This window comes from Populus trichocarpa, chromosome 6 (assembly GCF_000002775.5).
Source record: "Populus trichocarpa isolate Nisqually-1 chromosome 6, P.trichocarpa_v4.1, whole genome shotgun sequence".
NCBI lineage: Eukaryota > Viridiplantae > Streptophyta > Magnoliopsida > Malpighiales > Salicaceae > Populus > Populus trichocarpa.
The window spans coordinates 24,151,771-24,174,400 of NC_037290.2; the positions used below are offsets into that span (position 1 = coordinate 24,151,771).

The following is a 22,630-nucleotide window of genomic DNA, read 5'->3' on the forward strand; positions in this document are numbered from 1 at the left end:
GGTTGAGGCTTGATACACTGGCTAAACAATACCAAAATCTCAACATTTTCCGGCATTCCGGGAAGCTTTATGCAAGTACTTATCCCAATTACCTGCTTCAAGAGGTTGACATATCTACCTTAGAAAGCCTTGATTACTGGGATGTTAATGGTGCGTGAGATCGGCCTTTCACTAGCCATCCTGATGCGGGAGAAGCAGACCTTTGCTCCATATAACAAGAAATTGAAGATTCCATATCATCCCGTGTATTTTGGTCTGAGGCGTAATCTTACGATAACGAACATAGCTTTCTATCATACAATTTAATTGAGATAAGATTTTCTTATGTAGTTAAACTTTGTAACCATCTAAGATCGGTAACGTCTCCAAATTAGATTCAAAAGTAACATGGGCATAAACAACAACAATAATAATAAATTAATTCAAAAGGTTAACATGAGGTTTCTTTGACTAAACTCGGAAAGAAATCCTAAATTGACTTGAAAGATATAATTAATTTCAAACAATAACTTTTGAGCGTAATTTGGATGTTTTACCGGCCTAAGATGGTTACGGAAATTTTTGACAGTAGCTTTCCATTGCTATTTCCGTCGGCAATTTTCAATAATAACAGAATTTTTCTTATATACTGACAGAATATTTTGTTAGTATTTTCCAATTTTCTGGTCGAGTGTTCCTTCTCTCGCAACCTTTGAGAAACCCATGAAAGAGAGCTATGGAATTCCTTATGAAGCTACGACCAGAATTTGAAATTGTTCGTGCTAACATTTTACGCCATGAAAATCAGCCGAATTAACATTTTACGCTCTGAGAGGAAATATAATTCATGATTTTCAACAGTTAAAAAGAAATTCTAGCCGAAAGGGACAGCGAGTTTTTATACTTTAAGCACATTGGACTCCCAAAATCAAGGACAACTAACCAATCACATAGTCCTTTCTCACAATGATGTACAATAATTAATTCTGCTACTATCCCTACTTCTGGCATCATAGGTAAGAAATCAATTTCTCATTAATCTTTGTTCATCGATTCAGCCGTTTCTAATCACATGACGGGGGTATCTCAAGTACTCTTAGCAAATATCCAGCCACTAGAATCTCAACAAGTACTCTTAGCAAATATTCAGCCAATTTATGCAGCCAATGGTGAAGAAAGACTTCGTACTGGCATTGGCACTTCACCTTTCAAGAACTCTAATTTTTCTGATACTCTTTATGTTCTTAAATTACTTGTCAATCTAACCTCAGATACAATTTTTTATTTGCTTTTGGTCCTTTCGGTGTTATCTAGGATCTACAAACTGGAAATGTGGTGAGCAAGGGGCATAAAACAAGGACGGCTATTCATATTGACATCAGACACAATAAACAAAAAGCTCCCATCAAATTGCTTCTTATCTCCATCAACATCAGATATTTTTTTTAGCAAGTAAATTTGTGGCACCATTTTTATATATCTTCATCTTGGCCGCTCTCACGCTCAATGTTTGGAATGCTACTAAAATGAATGTGAGAACTATTTTCTTTAATACTACTTGTCAAAGTTGTTCTCTTGCAAAATGGGCTAAATTTCCTTTTTCCTCTAGTGCTTTGAAGATTGATGCACCTCTTGATTTGATACATATAGTGACGTTTAGAGACCCTCTCGCATTCCCTAGAGCTGGATATATACAAGTATTTTATTATCTTCATTGATCATTATACACGCTTTGCTTCGGCATATTTCATGTGAGCCAAATCTGAAGTGACATCTATTGTTATATTTAAAAAAAAATGATCGAAAATCAGTTTAATATGAGCATAAAAAATTCGCTCTTAATTAGGAGAATTCCAACACTCCAAATTTGTTGCAGTTTTAAAAGAAAGGGAATAATTCACCTATACTCTTGCTCACACACTCCTCAACAAAATCAATACAATCCGGAAAGTAAAAATTAAAGGTTCTAAATATTCAAGCGAGGATCCGACACAATTAAATAAGAATCTAGTCTAAATAGACTATATGAATAGCCTAACATATGTTTTTTATAAACTAGTGAAACAAATCTAAATTTAAAAGAGGTCTAGTCATGGTATACTAAGTTAGCATATTAAAACAGAGATAACGAGAGATTCTACTGTTAGATCAAGCTTAATTTTTTCTAGGTGATTTTACGAGCATTTTTTTTATAACATATTATTCAGTTGCTTATTAAATTGCTGGATCTTCGAAAATTAAGCCTAGAAGTTGATTTTTGGGCTAATTTTGTTATTTTTGTAGGATTTTTTAAATTTATTATTTTTATTTTGAATTATGTTTTAATTTTTTTATGCGTTCGGCTTTTGGTTGTATTCAAAATACACCTTTACTTGATCAAAAGTCTCCATTCTTTTGCTTATATAAATTAGAGGATTTTCTTGGTTCTTTCAAATTGTCATTATATACAGAAACTTGGACAGCATAGAGTGTGGCTATCTCTATGAATCGATTACTTCTCATCATAATTCTTACCCTCTTCTTCCATGTCAAAGCCCAAATCACTTCCGGTTCGGATTCAGCTACCGTCATACCAGTCCATCAAGGCCTTCCACTAATCCTCGGGATCCTCTCGACTATGCTGCTTATAACATTTTTCGTACTTGCCTACGCAAAATACTGCGGGAGAAACCAAAATAATTTCTTAGGCCGTTATCTCCATCACCAAAATTTTCATGGACTTATTCGATCAAGTTCTAGGTTTTCTGGGATTGGCGAAGAAGTGATCAATTCCATGCCCTTTTTCAGGTTTTCTTCACTTAAGGGCTCAAAAGAAGGCCTAGAATGTGCAGTTTGCATATCAAAATTTGAAGATTCTGATGTCCTCAGACTGTTGCCTAAGTGCAAGCATGCATTTCACGAGAACTGCATAGACCAATGGCTAAAAAGTCACTCTAGCTGTCCTCTTTGCAGATACAAGATAGATCCTAAAGATGTCAAGAGCTTCACTTACTCAAGAAGTTGGAGGCACTTGCAAAATCCTTCAAATCTAGCAGAGGATCCTAATCTTGAGATCTTTGTCGAAAGAGAGCATGATCGTCAAGTTTCATCATGTTTTAACCCAGGAAGCAGCTTTCAAATTAGCAATGACAACAGCAAAAAGGAAGAGTTGCTGGTTCAAGCAGGTGGTAACGCTGATGATAACAGGAAACTCTTTCATAAATTCATGCACAAGATCATTATTTCAGATGTTCTTATCAAGAGTCGATGGAGCGATGCTAATTCTTCAGATTTTTTGTCCCTGAACACTGAGATGCTTGGAGTCATGTCAAGCAATAGATTTACTCCTCTGAAATCAAGTAGTGCAAGATTCTACAATGGCTTGTCCAGGGTTGAAAATTTAGAGAAGGTTAAGGATGATACAGAAAGAAAGAGATTGTCCAAGCCCCAGTTTCCTACAGTTGACAGAAGTAATTCTGTTCCAAGCTCAAGCTTAAATTCGTCAAAAATGCTTAATCCTGTGGGGAAGAGGTCAACGTCTGAGATCACAATTTTTTCAAGGTTCAGACAGCTAAGCGCAAAGAACAAAATGAAAGAATCTGCATCCCTAGGGAATGGAGGAAAAGATGAGAGGATCAGGATGCTTTGGCTGCCAATAGCACGGCGAACAGTACAATGGTTTGCCGGTCGAGAAAGAAACTTACGACAATTAGAGTACGAAAGACAAGCATCAAATGTGTGATTTTCATCTTAGCAGCTTAATTTGTAAATTTTCACGTGTTTCTAATAGCTTTCATGTTATATGATGACATGAAACCTTGGTGATGACATTGTCACATTTAGCTGTTTGCTAATTATGTTAAATCAAGAAATTTAAAAATTTCGTTCATGCCAATCATCATTGATGTGAAACAGCGCAAAAGTTCTGAATTCCATACTCCTGCAATCCTTAATTGGCATTAATTTGTTCTTGACATAATTTTTAGAAGTCTACAAGCATTATTTTTTATAGAGTAAAGATTAATGTATGAATTTAATTATCACTTATTGTTCTCATGAATTACTATGTAGACCTCTAGTTGGAGCAATAATATATGCAAATATTCCTTCCTTTTAGCCAAAAACAAGAGTAATACGACGAAAGGCACAAAAACATTGTTATAAGAAATTTATATTGACAAGTACTTGTAAATTATTAATTATCATTATTTCTCCCGTTGAAAACTCATTTTCTTATAGAATGTTAAATATGATAGAATAGAATGGGTCAATGCATACCTGCAACAAAATAATGCAGCATTAAAATCTAAGAAAAAACAATTTCTAAGGCTTATATATATATATATATATATATATATATATATTGGTTTATATATAGCATAATAAATTAAAAAATTTCTAAAGATAAAAAATAACTTGTAGTCAGTTGTATTTCCACCATATTGATCTCCATTTAAAAAAAAAATGAGTGGTATACGTGTAATAAAAATTAATAATTTATTAAAGTGTAATTAGGAAAAATAACTAATATACATTGCCATTAATTGTGGAAAAACTTAAATAATTACTTATTTAATAAGGTTCAATATTTAGGAAAAGTAATTAATATTTTCATTAATCGTGGCTAAAAACTCGAAACAACAGTGAAGAAAATTGCAAAAATTGTAGGGTCCAGTTCTAACAAGGATTTTAAAATATCTGGCAGGAAAAAAAGAGTTTAACCAGTTTTTTTTTTCATCTATATCATCTAAGTATATCTCTATGCAGCCCTATAAATTTCTCATGATCCTTCTATTTAACTTCTATTTAAGGATTTTCAACGGTTAGTTATTATCTATTCTTGCAGCCCTATAAAGTCAACAATTATACTTTCTTTTTATTTTTTTGCCGACCCAGAATGGATCAATTAATTTGAAGGTTTAATTCAAATAAAAAAAATTCAACTTGAAAAAAAACTCAACACCAACCAATGGACAGGTTTTATAACCAAGTTTAGGTGCATGGATTTGCTTCTAATTTGTATACATTGTTGACTAACAATAATGATGATATTTTAAAATTTAATATGTTTAAAAATAAAATTTTTAAGTATTTGGATAGAAAATGATTACATGTTTATATTAGTATTTCATTTTTTAAAGTTTGAAAGATCCAACACCTGCAAAACAATTTTTTTATGAGATTTAGTAATTTTTTGATGATAAAATCAGTAATTTTAATAAGAAATTACAATAAATAAAAAATGAGTTTTAACAAAAATATTAATTGTTCTTTGTTATATGTGATAAATGCTCTGTAAAATAAAAGTATGAATAGTTATGGGTCTAGCACCTTGCTAAACTCATATACACTTGGGTTCAATAAATAGATAATTTTAAGGAGATTGAGTCTGACATATTGCTAGATCCACGCGTATTTAAGGGTCGCGCATAAATAAGCTTGAGGATATTGATCTCAAGACAAGATTAACCATCAACTTTATCCTTAATAATATATAATTCAAGTTGTAAATATGTTAATAAGTATATGAACAATAAAGAACCATATAATAAACTGAGGTCGTAATCGCAAACGTCATGATCAATCTGTTTTTATTTATTTTGTTTCCATTTTTGCCTTCCATATGTTTTGCTGGGCTTCATTAATCTTTAGATCTTCGCTCACTTGTTTAACATGGGCTTGTCAGATTTGGTCTGGGGCTAGATACTGGGCCTTATGAGAGTGCCTCCATGACAAAAGCTAGAAACGCCCAAAGGGAAACAGAAAAAATACAACGAGTAGGTCTTTTTATGAACCCTCCATGACAAGATATCTATAAATGTTGAAATTAGTTGGTTTTGTGTCAACAGTAAAGAATTGGATTGGTTTACCCAAGCAAATAAAAATAAATTTCCTGTTAACTTTTCAAAAAAAAAAAAAAAAAACCATAGTAGTTCTCATTAGTTTTAGGGTTTTGAAGTTTTTTTTTTTTTAGACATTTGCCTCCCCTCCATGTTTCTTAAACATGTATACCCAAATTAGTTGTTCATTTGTCCTTGTCGTATCTATGTCTAATGATATTTTCAGAAAACTTGTATATCAAATTATCTCTTAAATGGAAAATTTGCGATTGTTTCAATTTGAATATTATTGATTTAACAATTCTGTTTAAATACAATGTTCCTTTGTAGAGAAATACTAGTTTGGGTATTAGGACATAAAATAGTGTTCTCTCTTACCCTTACTTTCAAGCCCTAACACCGGCCTTTGTGTTTGATACATTTAAAATTTTATTACAAGCTCTCCCATGCACCATCATCAATGAGCTCAACTGCTTTGTAACTACACTCCAATGGATCATTTCCATGGATGTCAAAACAGCTAAAGGCTGGAATTCAGTTTTCCCAATCCCAAATCTATCACTTTACTCACCACCACCAGCGAGCCCTCGATCCTCCTTTCGTTTTCTGCTTGTACATTAATTCCCATGCAAGCAACCACAACCACACCGCCTTAAATTGCCCTTCGTTTTAATTATTTCTCTATTTATCACCTAGCTGCTGCTGTACAGACATTAAACAATGGTGTTAATAGAATTATCTGGAAATGGAACTTGTGATCGTGGACGATTTGCTTAATTAGAGTTTTTTTTTATAAGCCAATAACTAATTAATTGTATGAATAAGGGAAACTCCAGAGGGCTAAAGGTGCCAACTAGGAGCAGGCTGAGTCTAGGCAATTAGGCAGACAATGCAGCCAAATGTGCCAAGACAAACAGCAAGCCAAAGAATTACAAAGGTTAAGGCAGGCAAAACTACAGCAAGACTACGCGAGGAATGCCACAATTAATTAACTTCATGGATTTGCTTATATTGAATATTTACGTAGTTGAAATCAAAGGATAATATAATTTATTATAAGTTAAAACCCTTAAAAATAAAGATATTATAGCTAAAAAACAATTAAATAGTTAATTTTTATTCATCAAAATTTATTTATAAAATATTTAAAAGTAGAAAATCTTAATAATACTGAATAGAAGATAAAATAAAATAAGAAAAACTATTTATTTTAAATAGAAAAACTAAAACAAATATATTATAATACTGAATAAAAAAAATTCTTTCAAATGACTAAAATATTTATGTATCTCAATTAAATTTCCAAATTTAAAAATTATAATCGTACTATATATATCCATCCCCTACCTAATAGCTTCACCGAAATAAATACCAAAATTATGTGCTAATAAATGTGTAACCAATGTAAAGGCCCACTATTTAATGATCTCAACAGTCTTATTTACGCCCATGACCATTTCCCACAGCCATAGCCACTATTTTTTATTTCTTTTTATTAATCAATAAATATTGAAAGAGTACTTGTGTGTTCCTAATTTGATTTAATAGCTAACAATTATTTTTAATTTTTAAAAAGTCAAAGAGATAAATTTAATTATAATATATGAAACTCTATACGAGTTGAATTCAATAAATAAATCTATTTATAAATAATTTAAAACAATGTCTTGGGAAATAACAAAACGTATTAAAACGATTAGATAATACATTGAGCACACCTGCAATGCCTCTTTTTCTTTGTTGCAGGCTCAACAGATTTTGAGCTGCAAAATAAAAATAAGCCTCTCCTGTTATATAAATATAATTAAAAAAATTGCAGTTGTTAATAATACTCAAAACGTTATCGCATATACAATTTAAAGCAAACATGTTGGCAGCATTCAAATTACAGCGGAAACAGGTTGTTGGATTGATTAAAGGAAGTGTCCTGTCCTCCACGTTGATTTAGAACTTAATTTATAGATGTCAGTGCTCCCTGCAACTGCTTATAATTGTCCATTAATGGTTCCATATAAAGAGAAAGAGAGGGAACAAACTTGTTGTCAAACCCACTTCACTATCTTCATAAATACACAAGCTCATGTCCTTAAATCTTTAGCTAGAACTCCCTGCCTCCAAGTCTGATAACCAATTCCATCCCTCTTGAAAACACTCTTTGCCATGGATTTCTATGGCAGGAAATCTCTCTTTAGCTTCATAACTGAAGAGAGAAATGCACCGCAAGAACTGAATGACCAAGAGCTTCAATTTAGCCCTCCAAGGCCTATCAAGAATGCGCCTATTCAATTTAAAGGAAGGGTGAATGCACCTATTCAAACTTCAGCTAGCATGGCGGCCTATCAAGAAATGAACGACCAGGAGCTTCAGTTTAGCCCTCCAAGGCCTTCTACAACTCATTCCAGCAAGCTTACCCTATTGCCACCATCTAGCCCAGAATCACCATGGACACTCTCTCCTCATCATACCCCATCACCTTCTCTTCTCTACCATTGCATAGCCTCGCTTCATCGACATGAAGGTAATATATATTCTATTGCTGTCTCAAAAGGAATAGTCTTCACCGGCTCTGAAAGCAACCGTATCCGTGCATGGAAGCAGCCGGATTGCATGGAAAGAGGTTATCTCAAGGCGGGTTCTGGTGAGATAAGAGCCATTTTAGCTTATGGTAATATTCTGTTCTCTGCACATAAAGACCTTAAAATTCGAATTTGGAACTTCGCAGTTTCAGATAATTTTAGAGCCAAAAAGGTCCTTACATTACCTAAAAGAAGCTCATTTCTTATGTTTCCCAGACCTAACACCCAACAACACAAGGATTGTGTTTCTTGCATGGCTTATTACCATGCAGAAGGACTTTTATACACTGGATCATATGACAAAACAGTTAAAGTTTGGAGGGTTTCTGACAAAAAATGTGTAGATTCCTTTGTGGCTCATGAAGATAGTGTCAACGCTTTATTGGTGAACCAGGATGATGGGTGTGTTTTCACTTGCTCTGTTGACGGGTCAGTTAAAATATGGAGGAGAGTATATAGAGAGAATTCTCATACTCTAACCATGACACTGAAATTCCAACAATCACCTGTCAATGCCTTGGCCTTAAGCTCATATTTCAACAATTGCTTTCTTTACTCAGGGTCATCGGATGGTACCATAAATTTTTGGGAGAAGGAGAAATTTTCTGGTAGGTTTAACCATGGTGGATTCTTACAAGGCCATCGTTTTGCAGTTCTTTGCCTAGTAGCTATAGAGAAGCTGCTATTTAGTGGCTCAGAGGATACAACCATTAGGGTTTGGAGGAGAGAAGAAGGAAGTTATTTTCATGAATGTCTAGCTGTATTAGATGGGCATAGAGGACCAGTGAGGTGCCTGGCTGCTTGTTTGGAGATGGAAAAAGTTGTGATGGGGTTTCTGGTATACAGTGCAAGCTTGGACCAAACTTTCAAGGTATGGAGGGTTAAGGTTTTGCCTGAAGAGAAAAGGTACTTGGATTATAGAGAAGTCAGCGATTCAAGGTCAAAGGTAATGGAATATGAGATGAGTCCTGTTCTGTCTCCTTCATGGGTAAAGAAGAAACTTAAAGGAGACTATTTTCAATAGATCATGATCATCATCAAATTAAAGACTGAAAATTATGTTTCAATGTAGAATCTGTATACCTCACTGCAGGTGGAAGTATATATCGTATTCTGAATATAGTATTATGTATGCTCTTAACATTTGTGTGACAAATCGCTTTAATTCCTACAAATCCAGCTTGTGAGAACTTAATTCAAATACAGACAGATCACTGCTTTCTGCACATGTCATTGGCATATATCTTTCTTTTCAATGGAAGACGAGAATTTTTATGAGGTTGGCAATAGTGGATGGAAAACCAGAGAAATGAAAAATGAAGTAAGAAGCCTTATAGTTAATGGCGCCTATCACTCCAAGCACAACACCCTCCATGTTTCGTAACATATCTACGTACCGGTGTAGCTGAACCTCTTATTGTAGGAATTGGTCCAAGTTGATGCTTTATGAAAGAAAAGACAAAGAACATAATCTCAATCCAGGTTGACTTTTTCAAATAAAAATCTGTTCCTAACCTGTCAGAAGAATCATTGCCATGATCTTTTCTAAAATTTACCATAAACCAAGCCTTGAAATAAATCATTTAATGATTGAGGAACACGCCATAAAAAATCCCACATATCTACGGATTCGGTTCTATAATGAGTTGACTTGTTGTAATTAGTTAGGTCATTTTCATGATCAAATTAAATCCAAAAGATATTATTTTGGGATTTTTTGTTTTTTTTCCTAGTTGTTTTTATATTTCTTTTTTAGTTAGGTTTTAATTTTTTTTATTTAATTTAGTTTTAATTATTTAGGTTGGTTTAGCCATTAGTAATTTAAAGAGTTTTGTCATTTATTTTCAGAACAGATTTAAAAATTATTGAATTTTGGCAGACATTAAAACATATTTTTCTCAATAATCTAAGACTGTAACCTTAAAACTTGAAAAATCCTAATTTGTTTTTCACTGCATACTACATCTAACATCATCCCAAGTTAATTTTAATTGCAAGAAAGTAAATGATGCTGTCAAAAAATTAATAAAACACAATGAAAATACTAAAAAAAATATTTTATCATGGTTGATAGATAGATAATACAATGAAAATTTTTCATCAATAATTAATTTTAAATGGAAACGAGAATAAAATTAAATAAGAAATTCATCAATATTTTTAATATGTCAAATAACATATGGAAAGCCAATAGAAATCCCATCAATGATTTCAAGAGAAAATTAAATCCAATCCGACAACTCTTTCAAACACAACCTCAACAAATCTTCCTCTCCTTTTTTTTATTTTTTAGCTGAAACCTCCCCCTCACTCCCTGGTATGTTTTTTATTCTGGAATTGCATGTTAACAACACTCATCTTCGTCAAAGAAATTGATAGGTTAGATTCCTTGCATTAAAACAGGTTTATTATACATCTTTAGCTTTCCCTCTTCATCCTTGAGAATTACAATAGAGGCTGAATATGGTAGGAAGTAGGTTTATATGGGTTTGATTTGCTTTGGTGTTTATGCCATCAAAGCGAATACAATCCATCACCACTCGCATATTAAAAAATGGTGCGAGTTAATTTCTTAAAACTCATACTAAGAAAAAAAAATGAAAATCATCGACAGAATTTATGACGGAAGTAATATTCCATCAACAATTTCAATTTTTAAAATTTTTTATTTCGTCAGTCATTTCTAATGCCAGCGAAATAAAAAAGCCGACAAGCTACTTTTTAATAACGGTATTTCATCGGTAATATCTAATATCTACAAAATTTTCTTAAAATTCTGACGAAATATCTTCTTAACATTCTCTAATTTTCTGGGTAGTGTGACCAGTATATATATATAAAGTGCAGTACTGCCATAATCGTGGTAGGTCAAGACAGATTAAAACTTAGTATATATAGATGTAGATGCCTTGCTTCGGTGTCTGTATTTATATCCCTTGCTCCAACAGAACAGACCAACTAAAAACTAATTTTATGAGGTCCTGTAAATGGATGTCTGCAAATTGTTGAGCCATCAAATTCACCTGCATTGTACAATTTGTGACAGCTCGCTCATCTATATTTAATGCTTGCATTATCATTTCTTGATCACCATGAGTCCTCTCATATATATATTTATACTGAGTTGATGTGCTGTTTTCTCTGTAACCACAACTGTTTTTGGGCATGCATTTATTTTCTCCTTTTCCTGTTGATGGAGTGGGGGGTAATATGAATGAATTATGTGTAAGATACTTTTATATACAACAAAACATAAAAAATTTAAGGATAATCAAAACAAATTCATAAAATATATCCAATTAATTAAAAAAAAAACATTCATTATAACCAAAAATAAAAAAAAATGATAAAACTAGTAGAACTGGAAAAAATTAAAAAAAATAGCATAATTATATATATATATATATATAAAAACCTCATCAAATTCTTAACAAATATAAAAAAAATAATTTTAAATTCCAGTCACTAATTACCTTGTTTTTATGAACAATAAATTAATAGACAGTTTTGCTTTAATCCTTCCGCATTGCTTTGTATTATTATACTTTTTGGTTAGGACTCCAGAAAAAAAAAAGAGAAAAATGGTAAAGAAAGGTAATTAAATTGAAAAAAGTTTTTTTTTTTTTTCACCTCCATGGAGAGATAGTTTTAAAGTCAAAGATAACTAATGAAATTATAATTTATTTTTAGAAAGTCCATCTATTTAAAATAAAAAAATATTACTTGTTATATTTAAATACTAAATAATAAAAAAATCTAAAATGTTTTGCAGGGCTTGTGCCTTGCTTGCCTCTCCTTAGTTCTGCCCTTGCATGCACGCACACACTAGATAGACATTTAACTTGCGCTTCGCTGTGGGTTATAATTTTAAAAAAAAAACAAATACCAGGTATGCAAGTTGCTTCAAAGTGTTTTTTTACATGAAAAAATCAAAGTGTAAATTGAAAAGTATATGCAATCATCTAATTAAATAAATCAATAATAATTTATATATAAAAATATAAAAAACTGCTAACAATAACCAAGAAACATACTACAAAAATGAGACATTCATTCTATAAGGCTCCTAGATCAAAGGCTCTTATTGTCAACTTTTTAAGGGCAATAAGGTAATTGTACTTTGTAAAATTGAAAAGATATTGTTGCCCCAAAAAAAAAAAATAATGACAAATTAATTGTGTGCAAAAACCATTTTACCTCTCAAGCAAAGCCTTATAAATAAAATAGTTAATGGTAAAATAGTAATTTCACTGCAACCTAAAACATATTTTACTGTGAATTGAACTACAGTAAAACACCCACATGATTTAGTTTTTTAGCTTATATATATAACAAAAAAATATATACGGCATAGTAATTTCATTGTAATAGTAAACACAAATTAGTATGGATTGTTACAAAAAAAAAAAAAGTATTTTGCTATTGAGTGAAAAACAAAAAAAAATGAGCCTTTGTTACATGAGTGCTTTAATCTTTTTTACTAGATCATTGTCATTAAAAGATTGTTTAGATGTATCTAAGTTTTTTTTATATTTTTTGAACAGTAAAAATATATTTTTACCCCAGGTCAATAAAATTTAGAGCTGTTAACAAATGAATTTTTTGATTTTTCATAAACTTTTAAACAATAAAAATACTTTTTTAATCCCTGAATAAATAAAAAATATTGGGATGTTGGACAAAGGTTTTTTTTAGTTTTTCACTTCTTGAAGTATAGTTAAAATACATATTTGATCTTAAAAAGGATAAAAAATAATGTTTGCATTTGGGGGTATTTTTGTACTTTCATATAGGTTTTTGGGTAATTATCAAAGTCATGGGTCGTTTTGTTATTTTCATGTTGACTTTTTAATTTTTTTAATCAAAAAGCTGCTGGAATGTAAGTCACCATGTGTTTTTGTTGTTTTTTTTTTTTTTAATTTGATTCTCATTCTTTTGATTTTTTTTTGTTAAAGTTATTTTTCAATTCAATTTAACCATCCAATTGAAAATCTTTGTTTACCCTCTAATTAATTTTTCATTTTATTTCCACCATCATTTTCTTTGTTGCTATCCAATTTTTGACCTATATTTTGATAAATTTTCAGAAAAAACCAAAAAATAGCAAAAAAAACAAAGAAAATCCCAAAAAATATATTTTTGATATATTTGCATCGTTTTTAGCATTTTCAACGCTATCTCAAAAGAAATTAAATTTTCAAAGGTATTTTGAACGCATTCAACTTTTAATGCGTAAATTTTACAATCACTAATTTTTCTTGTTGAGTCAATGTTGATATTGTTTGCTTTAAAAAATACAAAAAAATAAGAAAAATCAAAATTTACAAAAAAAAAAGAAAAGGAAAAGTTGAGGGACCAGTTTGGAAACCTAGCAAAACTTCTCCTATAAATACCATGCTACAGTGAAAAAAAAGGGGAGAAGAAACTTGATTCACGGAGGAAAATTTTGGGGGGGAGGCGCGGAGAAAATGTGGGGGAAAACAAAAGAAAAAACCTAGACCTAAACCTAAGGATTTTCTTCCTGAGCCGCAGCCCCCTCCTCTCTTTTGGAAAAAAACATTGAGCAGGCCGCCGCACCCCCCTTGGCCATTTGGTCTTCCCTCTTCGACAACAACACAGAGACTCTCCCTCTCTTTACCTGTTGGAGCCGCCCCTTCTCCTTTGAAAAGAAAAAAACCTAAATCCACCTTGGGGAGCCGCGACTGCAGGGTGTCTTTTGAAAAATAGAGAACCAGAGTTCCCTGACCCGAACGAGAGCTTTGGGGATTTTCGCTCCCACAACCATTTCTTCCCCAGCTCACCACCAGAGGAACCGCCACCCTGCCATTGGGATTTTTGGCTCCCAAAACCAGAAGCCACACAGGGGTCCCTTGTTCCCTGTTGAAGCCGCCTCCCTTCCCTTGGCAAAGAAACCAGAGACCCTCTCTCGGCCACCCACACAGCCGACAGACCCAGCTGTCTCTCCTTCAACCGACTACAAGCAGACCCACTGAATAGCCTCATCTCCCCCGACCAGAGAACGGGCAGAGCCGTTCCCCATCTCCTCAGACCCACGGCTCCCGCTTCAGCCAGCGGGTCTTTCCTTCCTCAGCCGCCGAACAGCCTCCAGCGGCAGCAACAACCCAGCAACGCCCACAGACCGACAGTCCTTGGTCATGCCACCGGCCACCTGAAACAGAAGAAGAGGAAACAAAAAACTTGCAGAGATGCAGCGGATATGAAAAGGAGAAGGGGGAGAAGCAGATCCGAAAATAATGAAAGAAAAATCAACTGTTGTTGCGTTTGTGGTTGTTTTTGCAGGTCGCCACCGGCAAGGAAAGTGAAGAGGGGAGGAAGCTATAACAGATCCCACGCGCCGCCAGTGACGGCCGCGCGTGGGGAGACGCGCCGCCACTGCTCCACAGTTCCTGAGGACCTCCTCTACTGTTCCTGGACTTTTTAGGGACCTTTTTGTAATTTTTAGATGTTTGAACATGTATTTAATTTTCTGTGAAATGTTTTTTTAGCTTATGTTATTATGTAAACATGTAACAGAATGAGTATAGTAAAAAAGTAGTGGTAGTGGGTGTTTTGTTTTTTTATGAATGTTTTGTTTTATTGTTAAAAATAAAATAAAAAAAACAAAAAGAATTAATTGTTTAATTTGAATATGAATAAATATCTCCAGACAAATAAAATCATGTTGTATTTCCTGAAAAAAATATAAGAACATGTTTTTATATTTATTTTGAGATTTAATAACTGATTTATTAAAGTCTTAAGAATTTGATTAATATTTTAAATTTTTAAATTAATTCAAACTGCAAAGCAGCTTACCTCAGATAGGATGTGTTAGGGATACTAATATCTTTCATAGCCACAACCAGTTCCTTACCCTTGAATTTTTGACAGCGACCAGTACATCCAGATTTTCTAGTAACTCTTAATCAAATACTAGGTGGTGACTTCCAAAAAATAAATCCATGAAAAATTGCTAAAAGATGCCGTGTAGGGACGTGTGACATTCTTAATTAATATTTTTAAAATATTTTTGTATAATTGATTTTTTTTTGTTTTATCTTTTGATATTTGATTTGTTGGAGACTCAGCTTTTGTATGATCTTATTTTTCTGTATTAGTTTTTTTTCTAAATGTTAATTTTGTGATTATCTTCAATTTATATTCTTTAAATCCAACCTCATCTCTATTTAAAGAAATTAAAGAAGACACCAACATTGATGAAATGTTTTTAAGAAAATATTAATTTCAAAAAATAGGTTTTTCCTATATTTATATTAATTTTATATTTATAAATAAAATAAAATCCTTAATAATATAAAATAAGAATTCTAAAAAATATTCTAACACATATCTTACCTATACTTCATTTTGAATAACATAACTATAAAAGTGCTAAAAAAAACCAAATCAATAAAAAAATGTTAAAATCAGAAAATAATAAAATTACATAAATTTATTAAATTAAGTTATAATAGTTAATGTAAATATCATTTTAAGACATCATTCATAGTGATTAAAATTTTGGATTGAAATATGTGTTTTCTTTTTAATATAATATGAGAGATTTTCGGTCATTTTCGGTCATTTCAAATCCCACATTGAAAAAATATAACTTTTTTCTTGTGAACATAGAGTATATATACGAAAAGATTTCAAATTTCACATTAAAAAAATAACTTTTTTCTTGGGAAAATAGAGTAAATATACTAAAGGATTTCAAATTTTACATTGAAAAAATAAAATATTTTTCTAATATTTATATAGTGAACTTAAAAAGTATTGATAACCAACTAAAAAATATGAAAAAAAATATAAGAGAAAAACCACATTTGAGAAGAAAAAAGAACACCGGGTCTCATCCGGGTTTGCCCGGGTTATGGGTCCACCCGCCGGGTCGACCAGGTTTTGTCGAGTTGTTACACCAGCCTGCCTTTTAACAAACCCGAACAGTCCAATCACCAGGTCAACCTATCGGGCGGGTCCGGGTTTAATAACAGTGAATATAATACTAGAAACTAGTTAATACTACAAGTGTACAAGTGTGAAGAACGTGACTGGAAAATATATATATATATATATATTTGCAAACTTAAAAACCATATTTAAAATGTAGTCTATTTAATGGTTAGTGATAGCATTGTATTGTTTTGGAATGAAAGAGATAACATTAGGAGATTTAAAAATTACGTAGCCGTAGATAGAAATTTACAGGGGCTGAAAATGATTTTTTACCTGTATATACACAAGCACGCGTTTTGCAGAATAAAATAAAAATGTAAAGTTATGTATATCTTTCTATAAAATATTTATAATCAGGTTAACAAGTCACTAGATGCTTTTCTCACCCTTAATTCCATAGTTAATTTTATGCGTCAAATTATTAAACTCTTATAGTAATTTGTATAACTTAATGTTACCTGAATTAGATAAAATGATATTATTTTATTTTTTTTAAAAAATAATATTTATTTTTACTTAATTATTTTTAAAACCTGGTTTGGTTAAGAGTCGACTCATAAATTGGGTCGGTTTTAATAGCACTGCTGACACACTCTTAAAAAAAAAAGAAATTATCAGGTTATTTAATGAAATTACTTGCTTGCTTCGAGACATAGAAGAAGGAAAAATATTAAGATTTAATGCCATAACAAACTCAAGCACTTACGATTATTGATTAATTAATTCACAAAATTGACAAAACTAAACAAAGAGACTAAGATGCATCAAGTAAATTAGTACCACAGTAGCATCACAGGGCGCATAGTCCACATATAGAAACTTAAAACATTGATAAAAGAGAGGGGACACCATATCCATGATCACTTGGTAATTTGAGATTTAGAAAGGCTCTTCTTCGCTGGGAAGAGGACGATGAGATCTTGTGATGAAGAAATTTTCATAGATAAACCCAGCGAGTCCACCACCAATAAGGGGTCCAACCCAGTAAACCCAGTGGTCTGTCCAGTCCCAGCTAACCAAAGCAGGTCCAAATGATCGTGCTGGGTTCATTGATGCTCCAGAGAATGCCCCACCAGCCAAGATGTTGGCTCCAACTACAAAGCCAGTCAGCATTGGACCTAGCCCATCAATGGATCCCTTCTTGGGGTCGACAATGGTGGCATAGACTGTGAACAGCAAGGAGAAAGTCAGTACGATCTCCCATACTACTCCTTGAAGGTAGTCCATCCCACTTGCAAGTGTATGCACTGGAGTAGCCTGCAAAAAAACAATTAGAAACCCAACAGTGGTTAATTAATTATTAGAAAAAATTAAAGTAGCAAAAAATATAAAAACAAATATGGGGTAGGCGACAGCAATCTCCGGCCTATACTAGTACAATGATTGAAAAACACGCCACAACAATTAATTTTTAAAACATGTTAGGACTTAAGAATCAAAAGGAACTAAGTTCATTGTATAGCTCAACTTTGCTGGAAAAAGTTCTGAAATCAACATTTTTTTTTTTATATATCCAAAGTTTTTCATTTTTTCCAGATTTTGTATGGATTATGTCACTATTCTAAATTAAATTGGTACTAAACTTAATTTCACGGGGCAAGACTTCAATTATAAATTTGGAGAGTTGACCCTAAAAAAATATTATTTTTTATCAAATAAGACTTTTAGAAAAAATCAGCAATTTAAGGTTTGGATTTTGACATAATAATATTCAGGTTTTATTCACGTCAACTAAATTTTTTTATCTTTTATTTTTTCAACTTGATCCTATCTAGATCCTAAATTGATCAGGTCTCAAATCAGTTGTTAAGTCAAACCGGTTTAACAGCTATACATGATTAGATGCACATGTTCTAAAACATACATGTGTTATCCCTAAGGTCTATGGCTCAAGCCAATTGCCTTACCAATCCTCCGGTGAGATACTTGAGGAGGAAACAAGCAGCTGTAGATGCCAACAATTGGTCAATCCAGTAGAGGATGGATCGGACAACAGTGATGTGACCACCAAAAAGAAGGCCAATAGTCACTGCTGGGTTGAGATGACCACCGGAAATGTGGCCAGCAGATATCATCACGGCCACAACAAATGCATGTGCCACAGCCACAACAAACAAGCCCAGTAGAGCATCTCCTGTTAGCTTATCTGTTCACAGAAAGTACACAGCATAAAATTCTTCATTAAACTTTTTTCTGATATTTAAAATCCTGGCATTAACTATCAACGAAGATTAAGAAAGAAATTATAATACGAGAGTTGGGGCATAAATTTAAGTGAAAGTACCAGCAGCCATGGCAGATCCAACACCAGCAAAAACAAAGAGGAAGGTGGTGACGAACTCGACTACAAGGGCTTTGAGGCAGTCAGGCTGAGCAGCCTCATGACGAGATCCCAAGGCAATTTTTGTCATCTTCACCCACTATACCTAGTGATTGTGGACGCCTTAACAAACCTTAATGGGATTGGGAGCTTATGATATGAGTAATTAAGTTTGGAGCTGCAATATTTATAGGCATCATTCATGTGATGCCCTCACTAGCAACTAGTACTGATGGCACGTTATCATGCAATAGAATTATTTTGTAGCCAAATTACTTGGATACCCATTACCCGTTGACTTAGTTTGTTTTTATTTTTTTATTTGTCATGTCTGAAATTGTTAGGAGTTTTTCTATGGCAATATATATAATTCTCTGATGAATCCCACATAAATATCAGTACAAAAAAGGAAAACTTTATTTGCCATTCAATTTCTACGTTACCCTTTTGGTATGAAAAACTTGCATTCATCCATTTTCGTGCAAGAATTACGAAAATTAATGTAGGCAGGGGGATTAAAAAGGGTAAAATGATGCCTTTTTATTAAACCATATATGGCCCAAGTATGAATGTTGGTGATGATAAGAAAGGGAAACGCATGGATAAGAATTGAAAGGTCGATTTGCATAACTATTGCTAGACTTTCTCACGAATCTATGTGGAAATTTTTAGTCGTTGGTGATTTGCATGGTCTTGGGTAATCGTGTTAGTGGAAACCGAATGTGTTTAACTTTTTCTTCGTTTGTTTTTTTAACGATGAGATTTGATCAACTTATCATTATCATTTTAGAATAGAAATTCATACTTTGGAGTATAGTGCAAACGTTAAAACAAACTCTAAAGATAGCAGGCTAGGGCTAGGAAAATAGGATAGGATAGGATAGTTATACAAAATTAATTCATAATTTTATTATTGAAAAGTTTACAACTCCTTAAAATTCAACTTAAATAAACTAAGAAACCTAAAAATAAAATAAAAGTAACAAAAATCCTAAACAAATTAGGAAAAATAAAATTATTACGAATAATATTTAATTTCATAAACTAAATAGGAAAAAAATAAAAATAACTAAGGAAAAATAAATTTTCCTTAAATACCTCATGCATCAGTTTCCTTAGGATAAAAAAAAAAATCACCCTCGAGTTTAAATTATTTTTGTCTCGATCTTGTGAATATCCAATCAATATTCTACAATCCCTTTTCTTTCTTCATTTCAGATGTGTAATTGTTTTTAATATCAACTTCAATTCATTTATGTTAAATTTTGCATAAGAAACATCAAATGACAAGTGATTTCTCTTCCACTAGTTTATAGAATATTGAATTTAAAACCTCAAATTTCCTTCATCAACATGTGTTGCATCTATATAACCCTTAAACAAACATATCTTAGTGATAATAGTAAACTTATAATAAAAAAGAACAATACAACCTAAATTAATAAAAAAAAATTGTTGAGTACTTTCTATGTTTTTTTTACACACAATTTCTAACTTATCAGTAAAGACACAATTGATGACATCATCATTGCCATTAATGTCATTATTTTTTCTATTATTATCAACATAATTATCATTAAAATAAACATCATAGATTGGTGGAGAATATCAACTTACATATATCTCATCATAAATGGAATCATCAAAATCTCCATGATATTTATCCTAATTAAGAAGTTGCTCATCTACTAATACTTCTTAAACAAGTTCTTGAAACTAGTCATGAATCTATCTATGATCACTCTCCTTATTATCCTTTAATTTTCTCATTTTCAACTCCACTAATTGATAGGATAATTCTTCAATTTACTTCTACTTGTTTATTATCTTTAATCAATGGATTAGTTTTGTAATTTATCTCTGCATGTCTTCTACTATGTACCAGTTTATGAACATCTCTTTCCTGAAAGAAAACCTCATTCCCTTCTATAATCTACGACCATCTATTTTAGCCATGAGTATTCAACAGGATGCAACAACTAACCATTAAGAATTGTTGGTCTCTAATACCAACTGACATAGATGAAAACACAAACAAAAAGATACAAAGCTAGAAAGATATAATTAAAGTCAAATATAGTTGTCATAAATAACCCTAATTCATAATATTATTATTGAATATATCTTTTCAAGTAATTTATCTCTTTAAAAAATAAACTAGGAAGACCTAAGAATAAAATTAAAAAGAAATGAAAAAAAGTTCTAAACAAACTGGAAAAAACAAAAAAAATTAAGTATAATATTTAATTTTTTAAAATTAAATAATAAAAATAACTAAAAATTAATAACTTTCCTTAAAAACCTCTTGTATCAAGTACACTATCTATGGAGCCCATTAGCTCCTCCTAAAACTCTTTTATATGATCATCTAATGAGAAGTAGGTAGGGTGCAAATTAACGATCATCGATATGTAGGTTCAAGTGACGAGACCAGGTTGATTATTCATCTGCCGTATAATTTACAGTGATCGATGAACTGAATTTGTTTCATCCTGATCACAGACACAGATATATATCTATAATGAAAACTGTATATATAGAAGAAATGAAAAGACCATCTTCTATATATGTGTGAGAATCTTGGAGAAGTTTGGTATATATGTAATTGAATGATCTCCAAATCCACAAATGCAATTATATTTTGAGTTTATTATCTTCATAAGTTTTCCAGCTTCATAGAAACAATCGATCATCAAAATGAGTTGAGAGTTGAAAAGGATTAGATAATAAGACATGAAGATTGATTTTGGCCTTCATTTTCATACGAGTTCAAGTCCACTTTCAGCACATAATTATATCGATATGGACCCTACCAAGTTATAATTGTTCTAAGGCATGATGCATCATTACTTATCCACCACCAAACTCAAAAAGCAAAACTGATCCGAATCCTTAAGAATGATTCAATGGTGAATTCTCAAAAAAAAAAAAAAGGGATTCGATTCAGAGGTTCAAATTAAGCATTAGGTCAACATCCACATGAAGCAAAACACATCATGTATGCAACATCCACGATGATTTTTCCTTTTGGAATCCCTAATGCTCTTCTTTTTTTCGATCGCTGCTTCTGTAATTTAAAGAAAAGAAGGGTTTGTGTTCAATCATACACCAAGCTTTCCATATAGTAAGGGAAATTAAACAGTATGATATACCCCCACCACCACAAAAGCTGAGTTGCTGGTTCGATGCTGACATAGAAAAATGTCATATTCAAATAATGAGCATGAGTACATTGTGTCGTCTTCTTCATTCTTTTCAATCAATTCGGTTCTAATGTCTTATTGTCCTCTTTGACATTTTAATAGTGAAGCTCATTTTATCACCCATGTGATCATCCCTCTCTCTATATCTACACCATTCTTGCTCTCTTCATAAATTCTTGAAGAGGAACTAGCTCTGGCTGATCAGTAATATACATAAAAGATCATTAATAAATATGTTTAATTAGACATTCTTTCATTAATAAGATTGATAGGCAAGATACGTGCTAATCTTTCTTGAAAAAATATATTTTATATATGATAGTCATTTACAGGAAGGAAATGAATTTTCGTAAGAGGGGTGTCGAAAAAAATAAACTGCTAGAATGAATTTTAAAATTAATGAGAAAACTAGGAAAGATTATATATATATGGATAAAATATAATACTTTTGAAGGGTTAAAATGCTTAATTATTACGAAAAACTAAAATATTCAAGAGTCAAATTAATTAAAAACTTTCAAGACTTTGAGTGTGACCTGGCTCCCAAAATAAAATATGGTTTCCACCCCTCATCATTCATGTCATTCTTCCATCACAAATTCATAAAAAAATGTAGGATAGCACTAAAAATAAAATAAAAAAATGGAAATTTGGGGTAGCTTTGCAATACTTAGAGCTCATAATTAAGATTCCACCTCTCATTTCCATGCTTTCAATATCCTTAATTTGTGAGCCAGAATTCTCTCCAAAGTGACAAGGCCACTTCATCGGCAC

General features: G+C 32.1%; 3 protein-coding genes across 3 annotated transcripts; 2 read left to right on the forward strand and 1 right to left on the reverse strand.

Moving 5' to 3' along the window:
• The first annotated feature begins 1,051 nt into the window (after window positions 1–1,051).
• LOC7471530 (putative RING-H2 finger protein ATL12) lies at window positions 1,052–3,853 on the forward strand. The gene is made up of 3 exons (XM_052453764.1): window positions 1,052–1,314; window positions 1,589–1,676; window positions 2,447–3,853. The coding sequence occupies exons 1-3, from the start codon at window positions 1,052–1,054 to the stop codon at window positions 3,698–3,700; spliced, it is 1,605 nt and encodes a 534-aa protein (XP_052309724.1). The 3' UTR covers window positions 3,701–3,853.
• Window positions 3,854–7,810: 3,957 nt separating this feature from the next.
• LOC7471531 (protein JINGUBANG) lies at window positions 7,811–9,615 on the forward strand. The gene has a single exon (XM_002308572.4). It carries the CDS (start codon window positions 7,959–7,961, stop codon window positions 9,396–9,398), a length of 1,440 nt encoding a protein of 479 aa, XP_002308608.2. The 5' UTR covers window positions 7,811–7,958; the 3' UTR covers window positions 9,399–9,615.
• A 7,394-nt stretch (window positions 9,616–17,009) lies between these two features.
• LOC7471532 (aquaporin TIP4-1) lies at window positions 17,010–18,852 on the reverse strand. Its single transcript, XM_002309512.4, has 3 exons — window positions 18,618–18,852; window positions 18,241–18,479; window positions 17,010–17,590 (listed from the first exon to the last, which is right to left on the reverse strand). The coding sequence occupies exons 1-3, from the start codon at window positions 18,742–18,744 to the stop codon at window positions 17,213–17,215; spliced, it is 744 nt and encodes a 247-aa protein (XP_002309548.1). The 5' UTR covers window positions 18,745–18,852; the 3' UTR covers window positions 17,010–17,212.
• Window positions 18,853–22,630: the final 3,778 nt, after the last annotated feature.

Bases quoted from the DNA above. Each gene is read 5' to 3' on its own strand.
- LOC7471532 (XM_002309512.4), bottom strand. From the start codon at position 18,744: ATGACAAAAATTGCCTTGGGATCTCGTCATGAGGCTGCTCAGCCTGAC. The intron at 18,480-18,617 runs GTACTTTCACTT...TTCTGTGAACAG, and splicing joins TGGATCTGCCATGGCTGCTG to ATAAGCTAACAGGAGATGCT. The intron at 17,591-18,240 runs GTAAGGCAATTG...GTTTTTTTGCAG, and splicing joins AGTATCTCACCGGAGGATTG to GCTACTCCAGTGCATACACT.
- LOC7471530 (XM_052453764.1), top strand. From the start codon at position 1,052: ATGACGGGGGTATCTCAAGTACTCTTAGCAAATATCCAGCCACTAGAA. The intron at 1,315-1,588 runs GTGAGCAAGGGG...TTTTTCCTCTAG, and splicing joins ATCTACAAACTGGAAATGTG to TGCTTTGAAGATTGATGCAC. The intron at 1,677-2,446 runs GTATTTTATTAT...TGGACAGCATAG, and splicing joins CTAGAGCTGGATATATACAA to AGTGTGGCTATCTCTATGAA.
- LOC7471531 (XM_002308572.4), top strand. From the start codon at position 7,959: ATGGATTTCTATGGCAGGAAATCTCTCTTTAGCTTCATAACTGAAGAG.